General features: G+C 46.6%; 1 protein-coding gene across 1 annotated transcript in view; it reads right to left on the bottom strand.

Moving 5' to 3' along the window:
• The window catches only part of NSMCE1 (NSE1 homolog, SMC5-SMC6 complex component), a 36,784-nt gene extending 11,839 nt beyond the window's left edge, over nucleotides 1–24,945 (bottom strand). The window contains exons 1-2 of the mRNA XM_044234185.1: nucleotides 24,822–24,945; nucleotides 19,478–19,624 (exon numbers count right to left, since the gene is read on the bottom strand). Coding sequence (XP_044090120.1) covers nucleotides 19,478–19,624; nucleotides 24,822–24,861 — 187 coding nt within the window. The 5' untranslated portion in view covers nucleotides 24,862–24,945. The remainder of the gene's footprint in view (nucleotides 1–19,477; nucleotides 19,625–24,821) is intronic.
• Nucleotides 24,946–25,374: the final 429 nt, after the last annotated feature.

The following is a 25,374-nucleotide window of genomic DNA, read 5'->3' on the forward strand; positions in this document are numbered from 1 at the left end:
GTTCTGGGCGCTTCTACAGAGGACATGGTGAGTCACGGAGCTGCGGGGCTGACCCGAGATCCCAGGGCCGGCGAGCGACGAAGTACAGACTGGAACTGTGGTGTCTGGCCTTTAAGCGTTTGATGCAGTGACAAAGGACTTCAGCGTTCATTCAGAGAAAAAAGTTTTGCTTAGATACGCAACAATGTCTTGAGAATTACTTCAAATTAATATGCATTTAAGTAGGTAGCAGATGGGCAGATAAAGCAAGATTAGTCATGAGTTGCCATGTTAGCTGGGCGATGGGCTTCACTGTATTATCCTACGTTTCTGTTGGACTTTTCCCATTTAAGGGTTAAAAAAAAAAGATCTCACTCTTCATCAACAATGTGACCTGATGCCTTGATCCTCAAGTTTCTGACTCCAAGAAGGGAAACATGGCAGTGCCCCATGACAAGGCAGAGGACAAGGCAGATGAGCTCAGACCGCTAACGGTATAGGGGGACGTCGGGGGGAACAGGCTTTGAATAACGGACTCCTTCTGAATCTGTTGCTTAGAGAGCCATTTCCAAGTACACAAAGTTTTTTGTTGTTGTTTTGTTTTTTAATCTAACTTTAGTTAGAGTGTCTGCTCCTTGAGCCTTCCTTCGAATGGCAGTACACAGAACTTTCACCATGCTTGGCACAGTTCTGGCATCCCAGCCTCAGGCACCAAGGGTCCTAAGACCTATGACAACACTACCGGGCGGGTGACGGGTTGTGTGCCGACCGTCTCTGTGTGTGCAGTAAACCCATCAACCATCGGCCCGGCCCCTCGCCAGAGCTCTGTGGATCAGTGCTCCGGTCGGCAACCGAGCAGTGTTCCCTCTGTCACAGAGGGGCCGGGGCAGGCGGCATCCTGAATTACAACGTGAGTCATCACGGAAAACTAAGCCTTTCAGCAGAACTTGACTGCTGATGCTATTAATGTGCATTTCACTTCATCTCAGCCTTTGAACACAGGTGGGCCATCTACCGCGGAGACGAGAGGCGGCCCCCACTCCCACACCCTCTACTTTCCCCCCAAGGGACCCTCCGGGAGTAGATGAAGGGGGTCTGTGGGGGCTGACGGCCCATCCGCTAGACGCAAAGTGGCTCTGGTCTATCCCTGGCGGGTGAGCTTCCCCCTCCCCGGGCTGCTGCTAACCCAAGCTGGCCGGTCTGGACATTATCGGAGGCCCACACAGGCCAGGCAGAAGCCCAGATGGGGACAAGCCCAGATGGGGACAAGAGCGGATGCAGTGGGTGACGCGGATGTCACGTGTCCCACCGAGAGCAGGAGGACTCCTCTGCACAGCCACATGCCCAATCTTTGGATTTTTTATGAGAAATCTCCCATTTGGTTTATTTTTTAATGTGGTTGTTAATTCTTAAAACACCAGAGGGAAAGAACGGTGCCCATCAACTAGGTCTGTCCCACGGACCTTCCCAGGTTCCAAATTCCAGTGTGGCTGGGACCCTGCCATAAAGAGACACGATGACTGATGGGGCCCCTGTGCTCCCTGACCCCGCAGGTAAGAGGCTGTGGCTAAGCTGTGAGTAACTCCGAGGCTGGGACTGTGTCACACTCATTCGAGGGACTGAATGCAGTACATGGCAGAGATGGCACGGGCTTTGTTCCAAACCACCCCCATCAAGCAGCATTACAGTAAAGCCGGCCAAATGAACTTCCCTGTGCTTCCCTGTGCATATAAAGTTACGCTTACACACACTGCCTATCCAATATGCAATGGCACTTTGAAAAAACAACATACTTACCTTCACTTAAAAATACACGATTGCTGAAACCGTCATCCGGGCTTTCAGCGAGTTGTAAGCACGGATCCCCTATCACCGTAACAACTATGATCCTGAGAATGCTGGACATATGGCCCAGACTGACCAGAAGGTGACACAGAGACACGAAGTATGCTGCTGGGAAAAAAGGCACAAGGCACTGACAGACTTCCTTGGTGCAGGGTTGCCACAAATCTGTGATTTGTTTGAAAAAAAAAAAGGCAACATCTAGAAAGCACAATAAAGCAAAGCGCAAGAAAAAGAGGTCTAGAGGCCAGAGAGAGATCACACGTAAGAGCAGGACTCAGATCCACCATCTGCAGCCGCCAGCCCAGAGAAGCAGCCCCTCATCTACAGTCCCCAGCAGCCAGCCTGCCACCTGCAAGCCAGACTTCTAGAAAGTCAGACCACTACCGTTAGCCACCAGTTCCGGAGGCCCGACAACAGCCCCTGTGGTAACTGGCGCAAGAGGCCAGCACGTGCTTTGTAACTGATGGCTTCCCTAATTTTGGGTTCCTGCTTCCAACCTAGCGCCAGGCAGAGGAAGCCGAATGGGCTCCCCTAACCAACCGCGGGGCGTCTTGCTTCCCGGTAAGCGGTGCCAGTTGGCCTCACACCTCCTCCCCCTGCCACTGCGTCTCTGCCAAAGCACAAGGGAGGGGCCGTGTTCCCTGCTGCAGCAAGCTCTCAACCAGCAGCCCGCCTAGCCCCATCGGGTGCTCTTTGCTTAGGTCCACGTGCCAGAGTCAGCACAGGGCCCTGTTCCCGGGAGGCACAGACAAGCGGCAGAATGGTGTGCACAGGCCTACAGTGCCAGCAGGGGAGACTCTGGCCACCTTCTCCAATTCTCCTCAGCCCTGGAATGTGGGCCGGCTTCCCGTGGTCTCCTGGGAAGCCTGCCATAGTGCTCTACCCCTGCCCCCCAGACACAGCCAGAACAGGGCGGGGTCCTGGCACCCCGTCTCCGCACAGCTACGGGGGCTCCGCCACCCTTAGCCACACTCCTTCGTGATCCCACATGCGTCGCCGCGCTCCACGCTCCCATCACCTGGGCCTCCTGCCTGCGCACGAGGCCCCTCCCCAGCTCAACACCCACACTTGGGACTCCCTTCCATTAGGCTGTAGGGACCAGAAATTCAGCCCCGTGGTCTCGATTACACTATGTATCAGCACTATGAATCTTCTGATAGTCACTACCCCCACAACTCCTCCCCAGGATGTGGGGTCAGATGACACGGAAGGGTCACGCAGGAAGGAAGGGGCAGCGAGGAGCACGTACTGAACACGCACCAGGAAGCACTCTGTACCAGGCACGTAACAGAAGCTTCCCTGTTTAACCCTCCCGGCTTTCCCACGAGGTAGGTAAGATTTACTTTTAAAAACAGAAAGCTGGGACTCAGAAACTGAAAGAACTTCTCCAAGTCCTGGCCTGGAACCTCTGTCCTCCCCAGCCCTCTGCTGGCCACACAAAGCCTCCCTCGTGCTTGGGAGTCAGTGCAAAATGCAATCCAAAACCAAAGGTGTCCACGCCTAGAAGTGCAAGGGAAACAACAGAGGCCCCAGCTCCGGAAATCTGCAGCGGCCACCGGCTCCGGCCCATACTGGGGGCTACGCCACAGTCGCAGCGGGCTGGGATTTGGACCCACTGAGTCCTGCAGGAGCCCGAGATGTGGAAGTAGCATTTGCTTCCTCACGGTTCTGGGGCACGCCGAGCCCAGAGAGTTCTGTCGAAGCACAAAACAGCCTCCTGCTGTGGAGTTCTGTATGTCCAAACATTCACCCAGTTACACTGTCGAGGTGACTTTTCACGCGAATTTCCTGCCACTTTTCAGTCATGGGCGCATCCCTAATCCCCGCTGATTACGTGGGAAGGCGAGCAGGCTTGGACGGTGGCCAGCTTATTAACTGTACCTCCCAGTCAGAGGGGAGAGATGTGCAATGAAATCATTAAGAACAGGGGAAACGGCGTGGGACCCAGCTTCGAATGACCACAGAGTCCTCCCTGGAAAGAGAAGCCACTTACAAACATGACCACACATGGGACGGAACACTCACGACACCAAAGTGTCAACCACAGCACGGTGACTCACCGGTAACACGTGTCACCTAATGATATGCAGGGATCCTAACTCGGCCCCAGACGGCAGGGCAGATGGAGACCTGCACCCCGACAGGACAAACACAGCCACGGGAAGGCAGGTAGAAGGTCTGAAAACCACGGAAAATACCCGTCAAACCCCAGTGTTCCTCTCCTCCTGTGCTCACCAATCTATTTTTGGTGTGTGCATTTCAGTTAACCATAGGTTTGCGGGTTTTTCTGCTTGAACACTGTCTTATTTATTCTGCTCCCTGAAATCATGTCCGATCTTCATTTTTTTTTTAAAGCTAAAACTTGAGCTATTTTACCCGGTTTGTCCTCGGGACCACGACACCAGAAGAACCCGCCGAAAGGAACACGTAACAATAAGCACCGTGAATTACACAATGTGAGCGCTGGGCATCTGGAAGAGAAGCCCACGGCAAGCTGGCAGCCGTTACAAAATAAATGACGTCGGGCAGAAACCCCGCTGGATGCGAAGCCAGCAGGTACGAGCGACCCACTCTGTCCTAAAGAATCGCCCTGCCAAACACTTCATCACACAGGAAGGAGGAACCTCACCGCGCAAACAGCAGCTTCTCCGACATCGTCAGACCCCAGCGAGGAGGCTGAGAGGACACGGACACCGCTTCTGTGTCACTGCTGCAAAAGTAAAAGGCACAACCATGACAGAATCGGGAGGAAGCAGCAGACCAGCCTGAACTGAGGGGCGGCCTGCAGCTCTGCCGTCCCAACAGCAGCGGGCGCCGGCCTGTGGCAGCTTGGCGTTCACAACATGCCACGTCCAAATTCGGACATGCCCCAAGTGCAAATCCAGCCTCGATGTCGGAGATAAGATATTAGAAAATGGAAAAGATCTCACGAGTCCTATTTCATATTTGTTGTAGGTTGAAATGATATTATTTGGGATATTAATTAAACCTGTTTCCTTCTACCTCTTTTAACATGGCCTCCCCACCCCCCGAAAAGTCCAATTACCAATGTGCCTCACATCAAATTTCTACCAGCTCTGTCTGACTCAGTAACTAACCTGTAATCTTCAAAAATGTCAAGGTCAAGGCGCCTGGGTGGCTCAGTGGGTTAAGCCGCTGCCTTCAGCTCAGGTCATGATCTCAGGGTCCTGAGATCAAGTCCCACATCGGGCTCTCTGCTCAGCAGGGAGCCTGCTTCCCTTCCTCTCTCTCTGCCTGCCTCTCTGCCTACTTGTGATCTCTCTCTCTGTCAAATAAATAAATAAAAATCTTAAAAAAAAAATTGTCAAGGTCATACAAGTCAAGGAAAAGGCAGAGGAATGATTCCCACTGGAAGGCACCTAAAGAAACATACGTAACTAATGTGCCATCTGGCCCAGCAGCGGATCTTTGGCTATAAGAGGTAGTATTGAGACAACTGGAAAGCTCCATTGGGTTCTGTGGATGAGAGGGTAGGGATATGTCAGTGTCAATGTCCTGATTTGAATGGTTATCCCATGACAGCTGATAGTTTAGGAGAATGCCTTTGCTAGAAGGACACATTCCCTAAAGAATTTAGTGGTGATGGAATTTCAAATAGGTAACTCTCAAGTGATCTCTATTCTTACAGCTTTTCTGTGAGTTTGGAATTATTTCAAAATAAAAAATTAGTTTAAAAAGCCCCCCGAGGAGCATCAGGCAAGGAAAGCCCTCGGCGAATGTGCCACTGACCCGGAAGGCACATTTGGCAGTGGTGGGGCCAGAGACGACGTGAGAAGCAGCTGGGGTGCCGGGAGGCTAGGGCTGGTGATTTCCTGAAAACCCGACCTGTTCAACCAAAAAACAAAGGACCAGACCCCAAAACATTTTAACAAAGCCAGGAACTCAGAACTGTTGCCGTGCGGCTAGTGGGCTGCGGCGATCTGTGCTTCTGCTCAGTAGCACACCCGAGAAATGAAAGAGGGGCCAACCGTTTGGAGCACCCTCAAACCCCACACTGGGCAACACCACTGCATGACAAAAGGACTTTGGGCCACTTGTGAAGGCTTCAGAATTCAGGCTTCCATTTTTGTTCTGTTTTCCAGGAAACTGGACCAAAGAAACTTTCCATGGCTTGACACAAAACTACTTCCCAGCTCTCCTGTGAGTCAGACTTCAAGGAAGATGCTCCCCCGGATAAATTCCCGATCCAGGACAGAAAGGATGTATTTCCTGGATGCTACATCTATTTTCTCAGAGGCCCACACAGATGACGCAGGGCCCCACCGGACCTAGAGAATGAGATCTACTGTGTGAACCTGATTATCCCCTACATTTCACCATCTTGGGCACATACAGGCTTTAAGCACATTCCACACATTATGTCTGTAATCTTCACAAACGACCCCGGGTGCCAGGTATCTCCAGCCCTGCTTCGCAACTAGGAAAACGGAAGCTCTGAGTTTTAGTGACCTGACCAAGGTTATACAGCTCCGAAGCAACAAAGTGGCTTTAAATTCAGATTTTCTAAAAAACAGCTTTGGTGAGCTGTAACTGACATACAATGAACTGTGCCCATTTAAACAGCACGAGTTCATCGGTTCTGACATATGTATACAACCCTGAAACCATCACCATAGCCAAGGCCACAAACATTACCCATTGCCCCCTGGGAAGTTCCCTCACACCACTCTGTAATCTCTCGCTCATCCCCCACAACCCTTCCCTACCTGTCACTCCACCCAAGTACACACTGTCTAGGAGTGTATGTTACCGAATTCCTCCAACACGTAATCTCCTTTGCTTCGCTTCTTCCACTCAGCACATAATCACCCTGAGATTCGCTGATACAGGAGCACGTAGCGCTGGCTCATTCCTTTTCACCGCTGAGTAGTATTCCATCAGGCAGATCGTCCTGCAGCCTGTTTATCGTTTGCCTGCGGATGGGCAGCTAGGTGTTTCCTGTTAGCAGCCATTACAAGCAAAGCTACACTGAACATTTAGGTCTAAGCCTTTGTGCGGACACGTATCTTCATTTCTCTTGAGTCTAAAAACAACTACTTAAAACAGAAATGACCATGTCATGAAAGAGCCCATGTTTTTTCAAAATGACTACATCATTTTAGATTCTGACATATAGAGTGCCAGTTCCTCCATTTTTTTGACACTCATAATGCAACCTTTTCAATTTTAGCCATGTAAAAATGGAGAATGTTCCAAATGCCCTAGAAAAGAAAATGTATTCTGTTGTTTTGGGATGGAATGTTCCATGTACCTGTACATGTACCTGGAATGTCCCATGTACATGTTGCAATGTACCTCACTGCAGTTTTAGTTTGCATTTCCCTAATGAAGCTGAGTACTTTTCCTGTACTTATTGGCCCTCTGTGGATCTTCTTTGGTGAAGTGTCTGTTCAAGTCTTTTGCCCATTTTTTCTGGCTGTATGTTTTCTAGCTGTTGAACTGGGGAGTTCTCTATATATTTCGGATACAAGTGCTTTATTGGATATATGATTTGCAATATTCTCTCCCAGGATCTTGTTTGTCTTTTTATCCCCATAAACAGTGTATTTCAAAGAGAAGTTTATCAAATTTTGGGATACAATTTCTTTTAAAAGATCAAAATATACCCTAAATCTAGCACCTGGCTCTGGCCTAGTCTCCAGCTTGATCACTGGCGTTCCTCTTCTTTTTTTCTTTTCTCAAGCAACTTCTTACCAATTCCATTTTTAGAATCTTTTAAAATTTTCATCTTTACAGTCATATTCCATCCTTTCATCATGTTTATCTTTATTTTTATGTCTATATGTTTTTCTTTCTTTAAAATTTTGGGAGGTAGTTTTTTCTAATAGACCAAAATACACACAAAATCAAGTGTGTGACTCTATTCTATTCACCAGTTTAATATATATATATATTTCCCTCCCCCCAACCTTCCTTCTCCCCCTGGATTCAGGTCTCTTCTGATTTAGTGTATATTTTTCTGGGGTTGTTGCTACCCTTTTAGTATTTCATTCTCTCATTCATCTATTCCTATCTGGATAAAATGACAAGGCGGAAAAACTCACCACAAAAAAAAAGAACAAGAGTCAGTACTGAAGGCTAGGGACCTAATCAATACAGAAGTTAGTGATATGTCAGAACTAGAGCTCAAAATGAAAATTATCAAGGTGCTAGTTGGGCTCGAGAAAAAGCACGGAAGATATCAGAGAACTGAATCCCTTTCTGGAGAAATAAAAGAACAAAAATCTAACCAAGTTCAAATTTAAAAAGCTATTAATGGGGTGTAATAAAAAATGGAGGCTCTTACTGCTAGGATAAATGAGGCAGAAGAGAAAATTATTGATATAGAAGACCAAATGATGGAGACTAAAGAAGCTGAGCCAAAGAGAGACAAACAACTACTGGACCAGAAGTGGAGAATCTGAGATAAGTGATAACATCAGACAAAACAATATTGGGATAATTGGGATCCCAGAAGAAGAAGAAAGAGAGAGAGAGGCAGAAAGTATGTTGGAATGAATTATAGCAGACGATTTCCCTAATTTGGTGAAGGGAACAAGCATCAAAACCCAGCAGGCACAGAGAACCCCATCAAAATCAATAAAAATAGGTCCATACCTCATCATCTAATAGTTAGACTTACAAGCCCCACTGACAAAGAGAAAATCCTGAAAGCAGCATGGGACAAGAGGTCTGTAACATAAAATGATAAAAATATTAGATTGGCAGAAGATCTATCCACAGAGACCTGGCAGGCCAGAAAGGACTGGCATGATCAATTCAGAGCACTAATGAGAAAAATATGCAGCCAAGAATACTATATGCAGCTAGGCTGTCATTGAAAATAGAAGCAGAGATAAAACATCTCCAGGACAAACAAAAATTAAAAGAATTTGCAAACACCAAACCAGCCCTACAGGGAATACTGAAAGGGATCTTCTAAGCAAGGAGAAAGCCTAAAAGTAACAGACCAGAAAGGAACAGAGATAATATACTGTAACAGTCCCCTTACAGGCAATACAATGGCACTAAATTCACATCTTTCAGTTGTTACCTTAAATACAAATGGGCTAAATGCCCAATCAAAAGACATAGGGTATCAGAATCGATAAAAAAAAAAAACAAGACCCATCAATATGCTGTCTATAAGAAACTCATTTTAGACCCAAAGACACCTCCAAATTTAAAGTGAGGGGGTGGAAAACAATTTACCATGCTAATGGACATCAAAAGAAAGCTGGGGTGGCAATCTTTATATCAGATAAATTAGATTTTAAGTCAAAGACTATAATAAGAGATGAGGAAGGATACTATATCATACTTAAAGGGTCTATCCAACAAGAACATCTAACGATTTTAAATATCTATGTCCCTAACATGGGAGCAGCCAACTACATAAACCAATTAGTAACAAAATCAAAGAAACACATCAACAATAATACAATAATAGTAGGGAACTTTAACATTCCCCTTTACTGAAATGGACAGACCATCAAAGCAAAAGATCCACAAAGATATAGAGGTTTTAAATGACACACTGGACCAGATGGACATCAAAGATCTATTTAGAACATACCATCCCAAAACAATGGAATACATTTTCTTCTCTAGGGTACATGGAACATTCTCCAGAATAGATCACATCCTGGGTCATAAATCAGGTCTCAACTGGTACCAAAAGACTGGGATAATTCCCTGCATAATTTCATACCACAGTGCTGTGAAACTAGAATGCAGTTACAAGAGGAAAATTGGAAAGAACTCAATAGATGGAAGCTAAAGAGCATCCTACTAAAGGATGAATGGGTCAACCAGGAAATTAACAAATTTAAAAAATTCAAGGAAACAAATCAAAATGAAACCACAACTGTTCAAAATCTTTGGGACACAGCTAAGGCAGTCCTCAGAGGAAAGTATATAGCCATACAAGTCTTTCTCAAGAAACAAGGTCTCAAGTACACAACCTAACCCTACACCTAAAGGAGCTAGAGTAAAAACAGCAAAGAAAGCCTAAACCCAGCAGGAGAAGAGAAAGAATAAAAATCAAAGCAGAAATCAATGAAATAGAAACAAACAAAAAAACAGTAGAACAAATCAACAAAACTAGGACCTGGTTCTTTGAAAGAATTAATGAGATTTATAAACCCCTGGCCGGACTTATCAAAAAGAAAAGGAAAGGACCCAAATTAATGAAATCATGAATGAAAGAGGAGAGATCACAAACAACACCAAAGAAATACAAACAATTATAAGAACATACAACTATACGGCAGCAAATTTGACAATCTGGAAGAAATGGATACATTCCTAGAGACATATAAACTACCAAAATTGAACCAGGAAGAAATAGAAAACCTGAACAGACCCATAACCAGTAAGGAGATTGAAGCAATCATCAAAAATCTCCCAACAATAAAGAGGCCAGGGTCAGATGGTTTCCCAGGGGAATTCTAACAAACATTTAAAGAAGAATTCATACCTATTCTCCTAAAACTGTTCCAAAAAATAGAAATGGAAGGAAAACTTCCAAGCTCATTTTATGAGGCCAGCATTAGTTTGATGCCCAAACCAGACAAAGACCCCATCAAAAAGGAGAATTACAGACCAATATCCCTGATGAACATGGATGCAAAAATTCTCACCTAAATACTAGCCAATAGGATCCAACAGTACATTAAAAGGATTATTCACCACGACCAAGTGGGATTTATTCATGGGCTGCAAGATTAGTTCAACATCCACAAATCAATCAATGGGATACAATACATTAATAAAAGAAAGAACGAGAACCATATGACACTCTCAATAGATAATGAAAAAGCATTTGACAAAGTACAGCATCCTTTCTTGCTCAAAATTCTTCACAGCTAGGGATAGAGGGTACATACCTTAATATCATCAAAGCCATCTATGAAAAACCCTGGAAAACAGCGAGTATTATTCTCAATGGGAAAAAACTAAGGACTTTTCCCCTAAAGTCAGGAATATGGCAGGGATGTCCACTATCACCACTGCTATTCAACATAGTACTAGAAGTCCTAGCCTCAGCAATCAAACAGCAAAGAGAAATAAAAGGCATCTGAATCGTCAAAGAAGAAGTCAAACTCCCACTCTTTACAGATGACATGATACTTTATGTGGAAAACCCAAAAGACCCCACCCCCAAACTGCTAGAACTCATTCAGGAATTCATTAAAGTATCAGCATATAAAAATCAATGCACAGAAATCAGTTGCATTTCTATACACCAACAGCAAGACAGAAGAAAGAGAAATTAAGGAGTCAATCCCATTAACAACTGCACCCAAAACCGTAAGATACCTAGGAATAAACCTAACCAAAGAGGCAAAGAATCTGTACTCAGAAAACTATGAAATACTCATGAAAGAAACTGAGGAAGACACAAAGAAATGTAAAAACATTCTATGCTCATGGATTGGAAGAACAAATATTGTGAAAATGTCTACACTACCTAGAGCAACCTACACATTTAATGTAATCCCTACCAAAATACCATCAGTCTTTTTCAAAGAAATGGAACAAATAATCCTAAAGTTTATATGGAACCAGAAAAGACCCCGAATAGCAGAGGAATATAGAAAATATTGAAAAGAAAACCAAAATTGGTAGCAACACAATCACAGACTTCAAACTCTATTACAAAGCTGTCATCATCAAGACAGTATGGTACTAGCATAAAAACAGAAACACAGATTAATGGAACAGAGAGCCCAGAAGTGGACCCTCAACTCTATGGCCAACTAATCTTCGATAAAGCAGGAAAAGAATGTCCAGTGGAAAAAAGACAGTCTCCTCAACAAATGGTGTTGGGAAAACTGACAGCCACATGCAGAAAAACGAAACTGGACCATTTCCTTACACCACACACAAAAATAGACTCAAAATGGATGAAAGACCTCAATGTGAGACAGGAATCCATCCAAATCCTCGAGGAGAACACAGGCAGCACCCTCTTCCACCTCAGCCATAGCAACATCTTCCTAGGAACATCGCCAAAGGCAAGGCAGGCAAGGGCAAAAATGAACTATTGGGACTTCATCAAGATCAAGAGCTTTTGCACAGCAAAGGAAACAGTCAACAAAACCAAAAGACAAATGACAGAACAGGAGAAGATATTCGCAAATGACATATCAGATAAAGGACTAGCATCCAAAATCTACAAAGAACTTATTAAACTGAACAGCCAAAGAACAAATAATCCAATCAAGAAATGGGCAGAAGACATGAACAGACATTTCTGCAAAGAAGACATCCAGATGGCCAACAGACACATGAAAAAGTGATCATCACTCGGCATCAGGGAAATACCAATCATAACCACAGTGAGATACCACCTCACACCAGTCAGAATGGCTGAAATTAACAAGTCAGGAAATGACAGGTGTTGGCAAGGATGCGGAGAAAGGAGAACCCTCTTACACCATTGGTGGGAAGGCAAGCTGGTGCAGTCACTCTGGAAAACAGTATGGAGGTTCCTCAAAAAGTTGAAAATAAAGCTACCCTATGACCCCACAATCGCACTACTGGGTATTTACCCCAAAGATACAAACGTAGTGATCCGAAGCAACACGTGCACCCAATGCACGTAGCATTATATTATATATTATATATTATATATTATAGCAGCAATGTCCACAATAGCCAAACTATGGAAAGAACCTAGACATCCATCAACAGATGTATGGATAAAGAGGATGTGGTCCATATATACAGTGGAATACTATGCAGCCATCAAAAGAAACGAAATCTTGCCATTTGCAATGACATGGATGGAACTAGAGGGCATTATGCTGAGCAAAATAAATCAATCAGAGAAAGATAATTATTATATGATCTCTCTAATAGGAGGAATCTGAGAGGCAAGGCTGGGGGTCGTTGGGGGTAGGGAGGGAAAAAATGAAACAAGATGGGATCAGGAGGGAGACAAACCATATGAGACTCTTAATCTCAGGAAATAAACTGAGGGTTGCTGGGGGGTGGGGGGAGAGGACGAGGGGCTGGGTTATGGACACTGGGGAGGGTATGTGCTATGGTGAATACTGGGAAATGTGTAAGCCTGATAATACACAGACCTGTTCCCCTGGGGCAAATAATACATTATATGTTAATACAAAGGAAGACAGGAAAAGAAAAAGGAAAAGAGAAAAAGAAAAAGAAAATGAGAAAGAAAAAGAAAAGAAAGGGGGGTAGGGAGGGAGGGAAGTTTTTCATTCTGACATCCAATTTATCAACTTTTATGAATCACATCTTTGTGTTGTATCAAAGAAATCTTTGCTTAACCTAAGGTCACAAAGGTTTTCTCCTACATTTTCTTCTAGAAGTGTTATAGCTCTGGGTTTTACGTTGAGGTCTATGATTCAGTTCAAGTTAATTTTTGTATATGGTGCAAAGCAGGTTTGAGGTTCATTTTTTAAAATATGAGGTGTCCGAGGCACTTCTGGTTGGTAGAGCACACAACTCTTGATCTCAGGGTTGTGAGCTGAAGCCCCTAGTTGGGTACAGGGATTGCTTAAAAATAAAATCTTAAAGAAAAAGGGACGCCTGGGTAGCTCAGTTGATAAAGTGTCTGCCTTCAGCTCAGCGCATAATCTCAGGGTCCTGGGATCCAGTCCCGCGGGGCTCCTTGTTCAGCAAGGAGCCTGCTTCTCCTTCTGCTTGCCACTCCCCTTGCTTGTACTCGCTCATGCTCTCTCTCCCTGACAAATAAATAAAATGTCAAATAAAAAATAAAATAAAAATAAGAAAATAAAGTGTATCCAATTATTCCAGCATCATTTTTTGAAAAGATTATCTCTATTGAACTGCCTTTACATTTCTGTCAAAACTTAGCTGTCCATCTATGTATGGGTTTATTTCTAGACTCTCTGTTCTATTCCATTCATCTAGGAGTTTCTCTTTATGCCAATACCACACTGTCTTGATAGGGTAGCTACATCATACGTCTCAAGATCAGGTTGCTCTTAATTAACTTTAATTACTCAGAATCAGTTTGTCAATTTCGACAAAAGGCCCTGCTGGGATTTGATGGGGATTCAGTTGAATCTTTGGATCCATTTGAGAATAGGTATCTTAACTATATTGAGTTTTCCAGTCCAAGAACATGGTACATCTCTCCATTGATTTAGATCTTCTTTGACCTCTCTCAGCAATATTTTGTACATTTCAGTGTACAGGGCTTACAAAGTTTCATCACATTATTTCTAAGTATTTCATATTTTTGATGCTATTATGAACAGTGCTTTTTATTTTTTTTTTAAGATTTTATTTATTTATTTGACAGACAGAGATCACAGCAGGCAGAGAGGCAGGCAGAGAAGGGGGGAAGCAGGCTCCCCGCCGAGCAGAGAGCCTGATGTGGGGCTTGATTCCAGGACCCTGGGACCATGACCTGAGTTGAAGGCAGAGACTTTAACCCAGAGCCACCCAGGCACCCTTGAACAGTGCTTTTTAAAATCAACTTTTGATGACTCACTGTGAGCATACAGAAATACAGTGGATTTCTGGAGATTGATCCTGTATCCTGCCACTTCTCTAAATCCACATATTAGTTCTAGTAGCTTTTTCAAAGATCCATCAGATTTTCTACATGGATGATCATGTCTTTGAAGAGTTCTAATTTTTCCTTTCCAAACTGAATGCCTTTAATTTTTTTTTTTCTTGCCGAAGTGCACTGGCAAGAACAAATGATTAGAATGGACATTCTTGTCATGCTCCTGATATTAGGGTAAAGTATTCAGTCTTCACAGTGAAGTTGGTTAGCTGTTGGTTTCACACAGACCCTCTCTATTGGGTTAAAAAAAATCTCCCTTCCTTCGTTACCTTGCTGAGGGATTTTATTGAGAATAGATATTAAATTTTTCTAACTCCGGGCAGATAATTGTTGAGTCCTCTCTCCTGCTCTAAGGCACAACGTCCTGTAAATCTGCTTCTTCCCTCGACCCTTCGGATCTCTAGGTTCCTGTTTGAAACTTCTGGTGCACCATGCCAGAGTAGATACCAGATTTTGTCAAATGCTTTTTCTGCACTACTGAGATGACTATATGATTTTTCCTTCTTAGTTTGCTAATCTGGTAAACTACACAGACTGATTTTCAACTATTAAACCAACCCTGCATTCCTGGGCTAAACCCCACTTTGGTCATATCACATTATCCTTTCCATATACTGCTGGATTAGATTTGCTACAATTGTGTACAGAGATCCTTCTGTACTCACGAAGGATCTTAGTCTTTAGATGTCTCTCCTTGCAATGTCTTTGTCTGGTTTTGGTAGTGGGACGATGCAGGCCTCAAAGAATTGAGTTGGGAAGTGTTCCCTCTTTTCAATTTTCTAGAAGGAGTGGGTGGAACCGGCAACCCTTCTTCCTTCAACACTTGGTAGAACTGCTCAGCGAAGTCACTATACCTGCAGTGGGTACTATCCTCTGGCCTGTGAACACAGGCACCAATTCTCTCTTAATCCTTTGAACTCCATCTTTGCCCGGCCTTGGACTGCTCCCTGTAGATCTCTTCTTAGCTGGATCCCTGCCAGGGAGCCAGGGCGAGGTGGCCGACTCCAGCTCACTGTGCCCCTCTTCTCCTGCTCTGACCTGCGAACGCCTTTGTCTCTTTGAGCCCTCGTCCCCCATCCCCTCGGCTCAGACAGCCTGTTTAGCTCTGCCTGGGTTCCCCTGTGCCAAGGCCTGAAATCGCTCAGGGCAGTGAGCTGAGGCAACTGTAGTGCTCATTCTGTTTTCGCCTGTGTCATAGAAAACATATTTGGAAAAAGGAAAAAAAAAAAAGATACTTGGTCATCCCTGGTTCCTGGCCCAGAGCTCCTAAAAACCTTGGAATCTCCTGAGTGACAAGGGTGACAGAAGTGTTTTGTTCTCATCAGGCAACTCTTGACATGTCCCTAAAGAACTTCAGGATGGGGAGGGTTTGTTTCCAGAAAGACCGAGCCTTGACTAGAAGCTTAGAACTTTCAGCCCCATCCCCAACTCTGGGAAAGGCAGAGGGTCTACATGCGGAGTTAATCACCAATGGCCAATGATTCAGCCAATCATGCATGTGTAATGAAAGCCCCCCCAAAGCCCCAAATGATGGCATTCGGAGATCCACTGGGATGGTAAACACATCAAGGTACTGGGAAGAGGCAGCACCCAGGAAGGTGCTCCCCCGGCCCCCTATCCCCTGCCCTATGCACCTCTCCCCTTGGGCTATTCCTGAGCTGTATCCTTTATATAGGCCGGCAATGTGAGTCAAGGGTTTCCTGGGTTCTGTGAGCCATGCTAGCAAATTACTGAAACTCAGGGGCAGGACAGAAGACTTAATTTATAGCCAGTTGGGTCGGAAGTACTGGAGGCTGGGACCTGAGACAGGCCTCCAAAGTGGGGGCAGCCGGGTGGGGCTGAACGCCTTTAACTGTGGGATCTGATGCCAACTCCAGGTAAACAGTCCGAACTGAGCTGAGTTACTGGTCACCCAGTGAGCGTCCAGAGACCCAGAGAGGAGGGACGGGAAAACACAATACTAAGGGCGGGGCAGGGAAGCTTCACTGCCTGTCTCTCAAGGATTCACTGCCCTTCCCTGACTCGTGCCCACTGTGTCATCTATTTTTAGTTGTTTCAGACAGGAAGGCCAATTGGACCCTGTTACTCGACCTTGGTCAAAAGTGGAAATCCTCAGATGCAAGTCTTTTTAACCAGCCCCCTCGGCTTCCTGTGCCTACTTCCATCAAGAGAGGCTTAGATGAGAATCACAGGATTCTGTGCCTGCAGGATTCATGAAACCCAAGGCAAAGCAAAAGTTTTGTCTCAGTGTTCCCAATCCCCAGCACAAGAGCCTGGCCCCCATGAGGCCACAGCAAGATGAGGACCGCAGGCACGCTCACAGGCTCCAGCTCACCACCTCGGGGGCCCTCCGAGAGCACACAGGCCTCAGTGCCACTCAGAGAGCCCAGGCCTAAGGCTTTAGACTAGCCTGTCACAACAAAACCTAAACTCTCACTAGCCCAGAGACCTGGGGAATTTGCTTCCAGCTTCATGACGGTAAGAGCTGCTGGAACCGGAGCCCAAAACAGAAAGCATGTTCGAGAAGCTGGACAAAAGGCCCTGGGAAACTGCAATCAGAATAACGACAGACTCAATTACTCCTCTGTTTCATAATTCTCTTAGAAGCTGGATACATTTCCAGTCGGTAAAAGGGGACTTTCCTGGGCATCTCTTCCAAAGACAGATTAATGATGTTAGGTCTTTTAAGTATTTACTTAATTTGAGATCATTTCTTTCCATCACTTCTCATTTTAAAATCTCTAAAATAACAATAATGCTTGAGAAAAAGCCTTTTTATTTTTAGATGAAGGGTAGGGGAAAACAAACTCCAACTCTATCCTGATTACCCTAGCCATAACCGTACCTTGATATCTTGATGCACAGATAGAGCACATAAAGTGTGAAGAATAAATTAATTCCTAGATCTATTCTACAGGACTTTCCTAAATTAGGTCATAATAACGTTAAAGGTCAAGCAAAGGCAAAAACACTTTCATTCTTAGTACTAAGGCACCATGTGGCTCTTTGCAGTGAGCCTGAAACTTCCCCCTTAGCATGAAAGCCCACATTTAGGACTTAGACGAGAAACTGCAAGGGAGGAGGACTGAGCGGCCACGTAGACCACAGACTAAGAAAAACACTCCGACGCCCTGCACTGCAGCATCTGAGGGGAGGCTGAAAGCGCTGCAGTGCTTTTCAAGGAGCAAGGGCAGCTAGCCTGGCAGGGGTAAGACTCCTTTCCCATAAGGAGGCCCTTACCAAAGACCTCTGTCCACGCCAGCGCACGCAAGTAGAGCGGATAGGTTTTCACCAGAAGGACGGTTGCCCGACGCAGCACTAATTATGTCCCGTTCCTGTTTCAAGCCCTTCCAGACATCCGCGCTGTCCCCAGGACTAAGTATGAAAGAAACCCCATTACTCTGCTGCACATACCGTGGGCTCTTTCTGATCTGTAAACCCACACACCTTTTGGTGCCATCTGTTCCCACACATCGCATGTTCCCGTCAGGGGTTTCCCGAAGTCTGTCAGGGGTAGGTCCACAGAGTTTGGACACCTGGGATTAAACAAGGTTCAGCAGGTTTCCTTACTGTAGGCAAGCGCCGGGCCGCCAATGGGGCTTCTCCACCCGCAGCCCCTCTTCTCAAGGGCCTCCACTGTAACCTGGCGCCCCACACACACCTCTCCTCACCCCTGCTGGCTGGCTCACCTCTGTGTGCTTTCCCCTCTGCTTTTGAAAGTTGAAAGCACAGAAAAACAAAAGCACAGCATATAAATGAACACCTGTATTCCCGCTCCCGGGCAGCGGCGATCATCAGACCACACTACGAGTGCCTCGTTTGATTCAAGTCTTTTCTTAAATAAAAGAACAACTTACAGTAAAGAGGATAGCGTGCTCTGATTTCTCCCCAAAGCCGAGCACGTCACAAGTGTGTTCCATATCCTTCTGGTCCACTCTTGTGTTTTTTACATGCAGTTGTATGTATTCACGAACAATAAGTATTGTTAAAGCTGGGCCGCCTGGGTGGCCTTTGGCTCAGGCCATGATCCCAGGGTCCTGGGATCGAGCTTCCTGCTCAGCAGGGAGCCTGCTTCTCCCTCTCCCTCTCCCCTCCTCTGGCCCATCCCATGCTCTATCTCTTAAATAAGGTCTGTAAAAAAACATCGCGAAGTTTTACGAAAAGCTTAACGCGAAGATATCATATAGTAAGTAGAATTTAGGTGCGCCTGGGTGGCTCAGTGGGTTAAAGCCTCTGCCTTTGGCTCAGGTCATGATCCCAGGGTCCTGGGATCGAGCCCCACATCGGGCTCTCTGCTCTGCAGGGAGCCTGCTTCCTCCTCTCTCTCTCTCTCTGCCTGCCTCTCTGCCTACTTGTGATCTCTGTCTGTCAAATAAATATATAAAATCTTTAAAAATAAAAAAAAGTAAGTAGAATTTACCCACTTTGTCACTCAACAGGGATCTGTTGATACTGATACTCGACTGAGCCCAAGCTACCGATACTGATTTCCCCGACCTGCCAGCACTGGTCCTGTTGTTTCTGCCCTGACCTACTATAACCGACAACTCAGCCGGGCCCGGTCTCTGAATGCTTCGTGTGTCTTACCTTACTCCTGTCTCAGCAGCCCACTAAGATGCTCCAAATGCCCACAGCCGGCCAGGGCAGGGCGGCGCGGTCTCCGGGTCTGGCTGAGCCCCAGGCTATGCTCTGACCCACTGTGCAAAGCGGCCCTCTTACCACCGACAGCCAAATGAGCAGCTTCTGCGCATCCTGGCACTTTGTACACACCCTGTCTCACCTTGACGCCCCACTACGGTGTCAAGGACAATGAACTGTCCTCACTAGAGAGATGAAGACACTCGGGCTGGAGAAGATGCTCGCGCCTTGGCCTAAGTGCCAACTATTCGGGTTCAAAGTCCAAACTCCCATCCCCTGGGCTGTCAGATTTACGTAAAAAAATAAAAAGGAAAGGGCTGAAGACGAGATGAGAAACACAACCCGGGCTGGCGTGAGACTGCGTAAGTGGGGCGCACCGCTTGGCCGCCGCGTCCCTGAGCGGCCGGCTCCGGGGCACGTCGTGAGCCGGGAGACGATACTCACGGTCATGGACCCGATAGCAGTGGTTCTGCAGCCGCCGAACGTCCCCCTCCTCCAGCACGCCGTGAGTCATCAGCAACTGCAGGAACCGCCGGTGGACGTCGGTCATGACGCCAGCCCTCCTAGGGCCGCCCTGTGTGTGCGAAGGAGCTAAGAAAAGAAGCAGATGAAACCCGGTCACCTCGGAGCGCTCCGAAAGCCAAGTTCTGCGCTGTGTGCCAACTGACATTCACGACTAAATACTTGTTGTAGCTCTCAAGCTCAAGTGCATCCTGCCGAATGGCCCAAACGGAAAAGGACACGGGTCAGGGGCAAGCCGACCAGTACCAGCAGGTGGGCAGAAGCGTGGCTTCTGGAGCCAGCCAGGACGCCGGCAGCCAGCCTGTGCGACCACGTGAAGTGGGTGAAAACGGACAACAGGACCTCCGTGTGCTTTGGTCTCTGATCTATGAGACTAAGGACAGCAACAGCCTCCACGGACGTACTCCATTGACTACACGGTAACAGCCGGGTAACACGCTAAACACTACGTAAGCGTTAGCTCTATTTACTTCTAGACCATTCTGGGTCTGAAACTCAGTCCGGCCACTTAGCAGATCGAAGGCCTTGGATAAAGTCCACTGGGGCCCCATTTTCTCACGCTCAACTCAGAACAGCATTCACTGCCTAACGAACTGCTAGTAAGTGCTCAACCAGTACTAGTTTCCTTCTCCTCTCCCAAACCACTAATGAAACAACTGTCACCGTGGGGTGCTTTTTCAATCTCTTGCTCTCTACTAACACGTTATCTTTCCACAAACCACAAAGATCAGGGCTGATAAAAAGCATTACACAAGTCCTGATCAAACAGCCTGCTCTCGCCACGGAGAGTAGGCACCGTGCGGAGGCCAAGGGCGTGGGCTGAGCAACTGGCAGGTGGTGTTGAGACGCCTGTTTGCCAGACCTGCTCAATCTCGAGAACCAGAGAACCTGTGCGTGAAAAACAGAGATTCCCGGGGCCCTGTTTCTGGAGGTCCAGACCGCCAAGGGGCCTGGAATTCTGAAGGTTTGACATTCACTTCAGGCGACGCCGCCATCTGACAAGAAAATCGCTGTTCCCTTTGGCAGAGGCAGCACGGAAACACTTCTAGCTAACGAGCTTCATCTCCCTCGGCCTCAGTCTTTTCAGCTACAAGATGGGGCTAACAAAAAACTATCTTTAAGACAGAAGATGCCATTTAAATGAGATATGACTATACTGGAGGTTGCCAAGGAGCTTGCACCTAGGACACACAAAACGGTTAGCTGCTGCTCCCTGTTCTTTATAAACAGCACGTCAACTGGACCTCAGGGGTGGGAAGGCACACAAGCTCAGGGCCAGCTTCTCCGACTGCCTGCTAGCTACCTTTGAGAACAGCTCAGCAGTGACTCAACCTCAACAGGTCCTAAGTTGGGCTCATCTTCTCCTTGCCCCATCCTCAATCCCTTTCCTCGCCCGAGTCCTTTTCACGAGTCTTCTGGTTTGGGAGGAGGAGTCCACGCAGTCACACAAACACCACAGGCCCAAGCGTCCACCTCTCATCCTCTTCCCCCCAGCCCCTACCCTCGGATCCAGCCAGGAACCATGTCCTGCCAAAGTTAATTTCCTATCACTAGGAGCAGCAACATTAAATCCAACAGCAAATTAAATCCAGAAAAAGTTAAAGAAAGTCAATAACAAGGAGCCAAAAACAATGAAATTAATGTACATTTGAATTCAACAAAACCAAAATTTTTCTTTGGAAAAAAAAAACATAACAAAAGCAACCAACCTCTGACAAGATTTTCCAAGAGAAGACTGAAAAATAAACACTATTTGGAATGAAAAGGGGGAACTAGTTGAAGATACAAACATATTTTTAAAAAAGACTTAAACAACCTAACAATAATCTGAAGTTGTAAATATACGCAAAGTTATGGGAAATCCGTTTAAAACCAACTAAAGAGGGCGCCTGGGTGGCTCAGTGGGTTAAAGCCTCTGCCTTCGGCTCAGGTCATGATCCTGGTGTCCTGGGATCGAGTCCCACATCGGGCTCTCTGCACAGCAGGGAGCCTGCTTCCCTCTCTCTCTCTGCCTTCCTCTCTGCCTACTTGTGATCTCTCGCTCTCTCTCTGTTAAATAAAGAAATAAAAAAATCTTTAAAAAATTTAAATTAAAAAAAAAAAAAAAAACCTGACCAAGGCTTCAAATGAAAGGAAAATAAAAAGGCCAGCATCTTTCAGAAACACAGCTCCATGGGTCCAAAGCAAAACATTAATCGGATCTAGCAACACAGAAAGACTACTTCATGGTGACCAGTTGGGGTTATCCCCTCAATGGCTTAAGATTTGAAAATCAATTGAATGTCATATGTCAATAATATCTCAATAAAGCTGGAAAAAAATCAGTGTGATCACCACATTAACAGAATACAGAATAAAAACCTATAATCATCTTAAGGGATTCAGAAACTATGATTAAATTTAACAGTTACTCATACTAAATACTTTGAATTGAAGGAAACTTCCTTTATTTACTAAATGCTATCTACAAAAACCTATAGTGAACATAATACTTAAGGGTGGCCTATTGAAAGTGATCAGTTTCAAATCCAAATTGATCCAATGCAACTGAACCCATGCAATTCTGATCAAAATCCCCATAGGCTGGGTGCATCTGGGTGTAATTTGACAAGACGATTCCAAAATTTGCATGGACACGTAAAGGCAAAACAGCAAAGCCATTTGGGAAGAAGATAAAGACAGGAGGACTTGTCCTACCAGGTAGCGACTTATTTTAAAGCTGGAGTCATGAATAATGTACGATAATACTACAGACACAGACCGAATAAGAGCAGGGGGACAGAACAGAGAGAACCCAGACACAGAAATGCACACTGGTATGGATATTCAACATGTTGGAGAAATGGAACTCCAGCTCAAAGCAAGCTTTTCAATAAAAGATGCCAGAACAGATTACCCTACGGGAAAAAAACAGAGAACTCGACCTTCACCTCACACTAGGCACAAAAATCTTTCTGAGCGGTAAAGTCTAAGAAAGAAAACACTATGAAACGTTGGGCGACAATACAGAACATTCTTTAGGAGCCAAAGGCAGGGAAGGACAGCTTTAAAAGATATAATAATAAAAATAATAATGATACAAAAAGCACAAACCATAAAGGAATATACTGATACATGTGACTTTGTTAAAATTAAGAAATTCTGTTCACCCAAAATACTTCAGAGTGGGAGAGAAGACAAGCTACGGACTGGACAGCATCGGAAACTGAAGCCACGGAAGATTCACCCTCAGAATAGGTAATGAGTTCCTACAAATCAGTAAGGGGAAGACAAATGTCAAGAGAAAAATCAGCAACAGAAATTTTCAAAGAGGATGCACAAATGGTTCATAAATATATTAAAACGGCTCCGTCCTGACGTCATCAGGCAAATGAATATTCAAATCCCAGTGACCAAGGTTTACTCATCACCAGATGGGCAAAAAGTTCTGAATAACGGCCTGGGCTAAAACTCACCCACAGCTGGTGGAGTGCAAACGCGTACGAACCAGCCAGACTGTTCAGTCTGACTGGCAAATGTGGGTATCCCCAGAAATCCACTTGTCCGTATACAATTTAGAGAAACTTTTCTACATCTGCCCCAGGAAGTAGGTTTATAAACACACCATGTGGCAGTAAAAATCTGGCAACAGTGTCCACGACCATCAGTTGAGGAATGCCTAGGGAAATCGTTTATAATTAAACCGTGGAATTCGAAATTTCAAGGAAGCAGTGAGGTTGATGTAGAGCTACTCACATCACCTTGGACACGTCATGTATGAAATGTTATGCAAAAACAAAGACACACCAATATATATATGACGATCCTATATAAAATTCACAACCTAGCAAAACCGTAAGTAGCCGTCACTACAGAGACGTAGTAAAAACCGCAAAGAAAAACAAGGGAATGAGGAACACCATACTCGGGGCACTGAGTCACCTTTGGTGAGGGGAAGAAAGATTCAGCGGGGGCTTTCAGGGTATGATAATGTTCTATTTCTTAACTTGATGATGCGTATATGGGTGTTCCTTTGATTTTTATCCTTTGAACTTAAATTGCAAACATTTTTATAGAAATGCTACCTATCTTGATTATAAAACGAAGAAATGGTGTAAAGGTGTTACGAAACAGCCAAAATAAATGTTAGGAAGAAGGACCAACTACAGAACGTCATAGAAGGCTACAATTTAGGGGAAGGAAAATAGATACAGACAGGCGTGTTTTTACACAGAAGGCAGTTGTCTGAGGAGGGACCGGGCCGCAGAGATTAATCGTGGCTAACTGTCTACCCAAATAATTAAAAAACAGAAACGTCTGTGCAATAAGCAGATCTCAACCGTCGCCATCTGAGCCGCCAGCGAGGCCTGGGGTGAGTGCTTCCCTTGCGGTCTCGCTCCATCCTCGCTGGAACCTGAGGACTGGAGCATTACGGACCCCGTTTTACAGATGAGGACACAGAGAGGGAAGGCACAAGGGGATGCACAGAATTAGGGATGGATGGGAGTAGGGGTGAGGGGCGCAAAACAAAAGCCAAGTTCAGGAACTGTAGCACCCCCAGCAAGGGAAGGCAGACACCGGCGAGGCAACAATTAAGTCCTGACGGCTCAGCTGCAGGGATCCCTTACCTACAATTCTCAAATCTAAACAAGGTCTTAAAACCCCACCTGTTAAGTGTGAAAACCTGACCTGACCTGAGGGGAGGCTCTTTCTGGCCGTTCTTCAGCTCCTTTGGTCTACATCTGCACCTATTTAGCGGCGAATTTGATGACCAGCAGCTGCCCCAGACCCCAAGGAAGGTACGACCTACCATCGGACCTATGCACCCTATTCCTCCCCAAAACCCCCCACACTGGGGCGTCTGGGCACGCCTCGCCTCGGGGCTTTAAAACACGAGGCTGTGGGCTTGAACAAAGTTAGGGTTTCTGGGACCGGACCGAGAGCGCGAGCACAGAGCGCGGCGAGGAACCGAGGGGCGGTCCGCGAAGGCCGTGGTTCCCCTATTGGGTGCAGGCAGGATTCTGTATTTTGCTCTGGTCACCTAGTATCAGGAGGACATCGGTATCTGCGCCCGATACCACGATTTCACAACGTCGGTGGGTCGGGGGCACTGGGCTGCAGCCCCCTGGCCTTCCGGTCCCTCTCGGGGCCTGTCGGTCCCTCTCGGGGCCTGTCGGTCCCTCTCGGGGCCGGTTTCCTCACCAGGAAATGAGGAGCCCCAAGCCCCGGGGCCCCCAGCGCCACACTCCGGCCCAGGCGCGGGCCGAACCCGGGGCCTGACGCCCACCTTCCGTCCTCCGTCGCCTCTCCGCACGGCCCTCTTCCATCCCCGACAGCCTCGCGGGCCCGCGGCCGGATGACCCACCGCGGTAGCCGGGTGCAGCCCCCCAGCGCCGGCGGCCCAGGCAGAACAGGCGGGCGCGGCTCCTCCTTCGGGGCGGGGCGAACGCAGACTCGGCGCTCCCCATTGGTGGATGTCGCCCATTTGTCCCTCCCACCGGGTGACGCACTTCCTGCCGACCGGTGCGCGCCGTTGCCATGGTGCCGAGGAGCCATTGGGGTAGGTGGGGGATGAACGCGCTTCTCCCGCCGCTTTCCTCCGCTTACCCAGCGGCGGGGCTGCCGCCTGTGGCCCTCCACCTCCAGCCCCGCCGTGGCACCCCGCGACCTTACTGGAGGGCAGGCATGCAGCGGGACCCTGCCCCTAGTAGCCGCGGCTCCGCGGACACAATCCAGTGCCCTGTCCCGGGCCTCAGTTTCCCCATCTGTACAACCGACCCTGCGGCCTCGGGGTCAGCAGTGAGGGCTCTTGCAGCCATGTAGCCTGAGCCAGAATCCTG

Source organism: Neovison vison, chromosome 14, assembly GCF_020171115.1.
Source record: "Neovison vison isolate M4711 chromosome 14, ASM_NN_V1, whole genome shotgun sequence".
NCBI lineage: Eukaryota > Metazoa > Chordata > Mammalia > Carnivora > Mustelidae > Neogale > Neogale vison.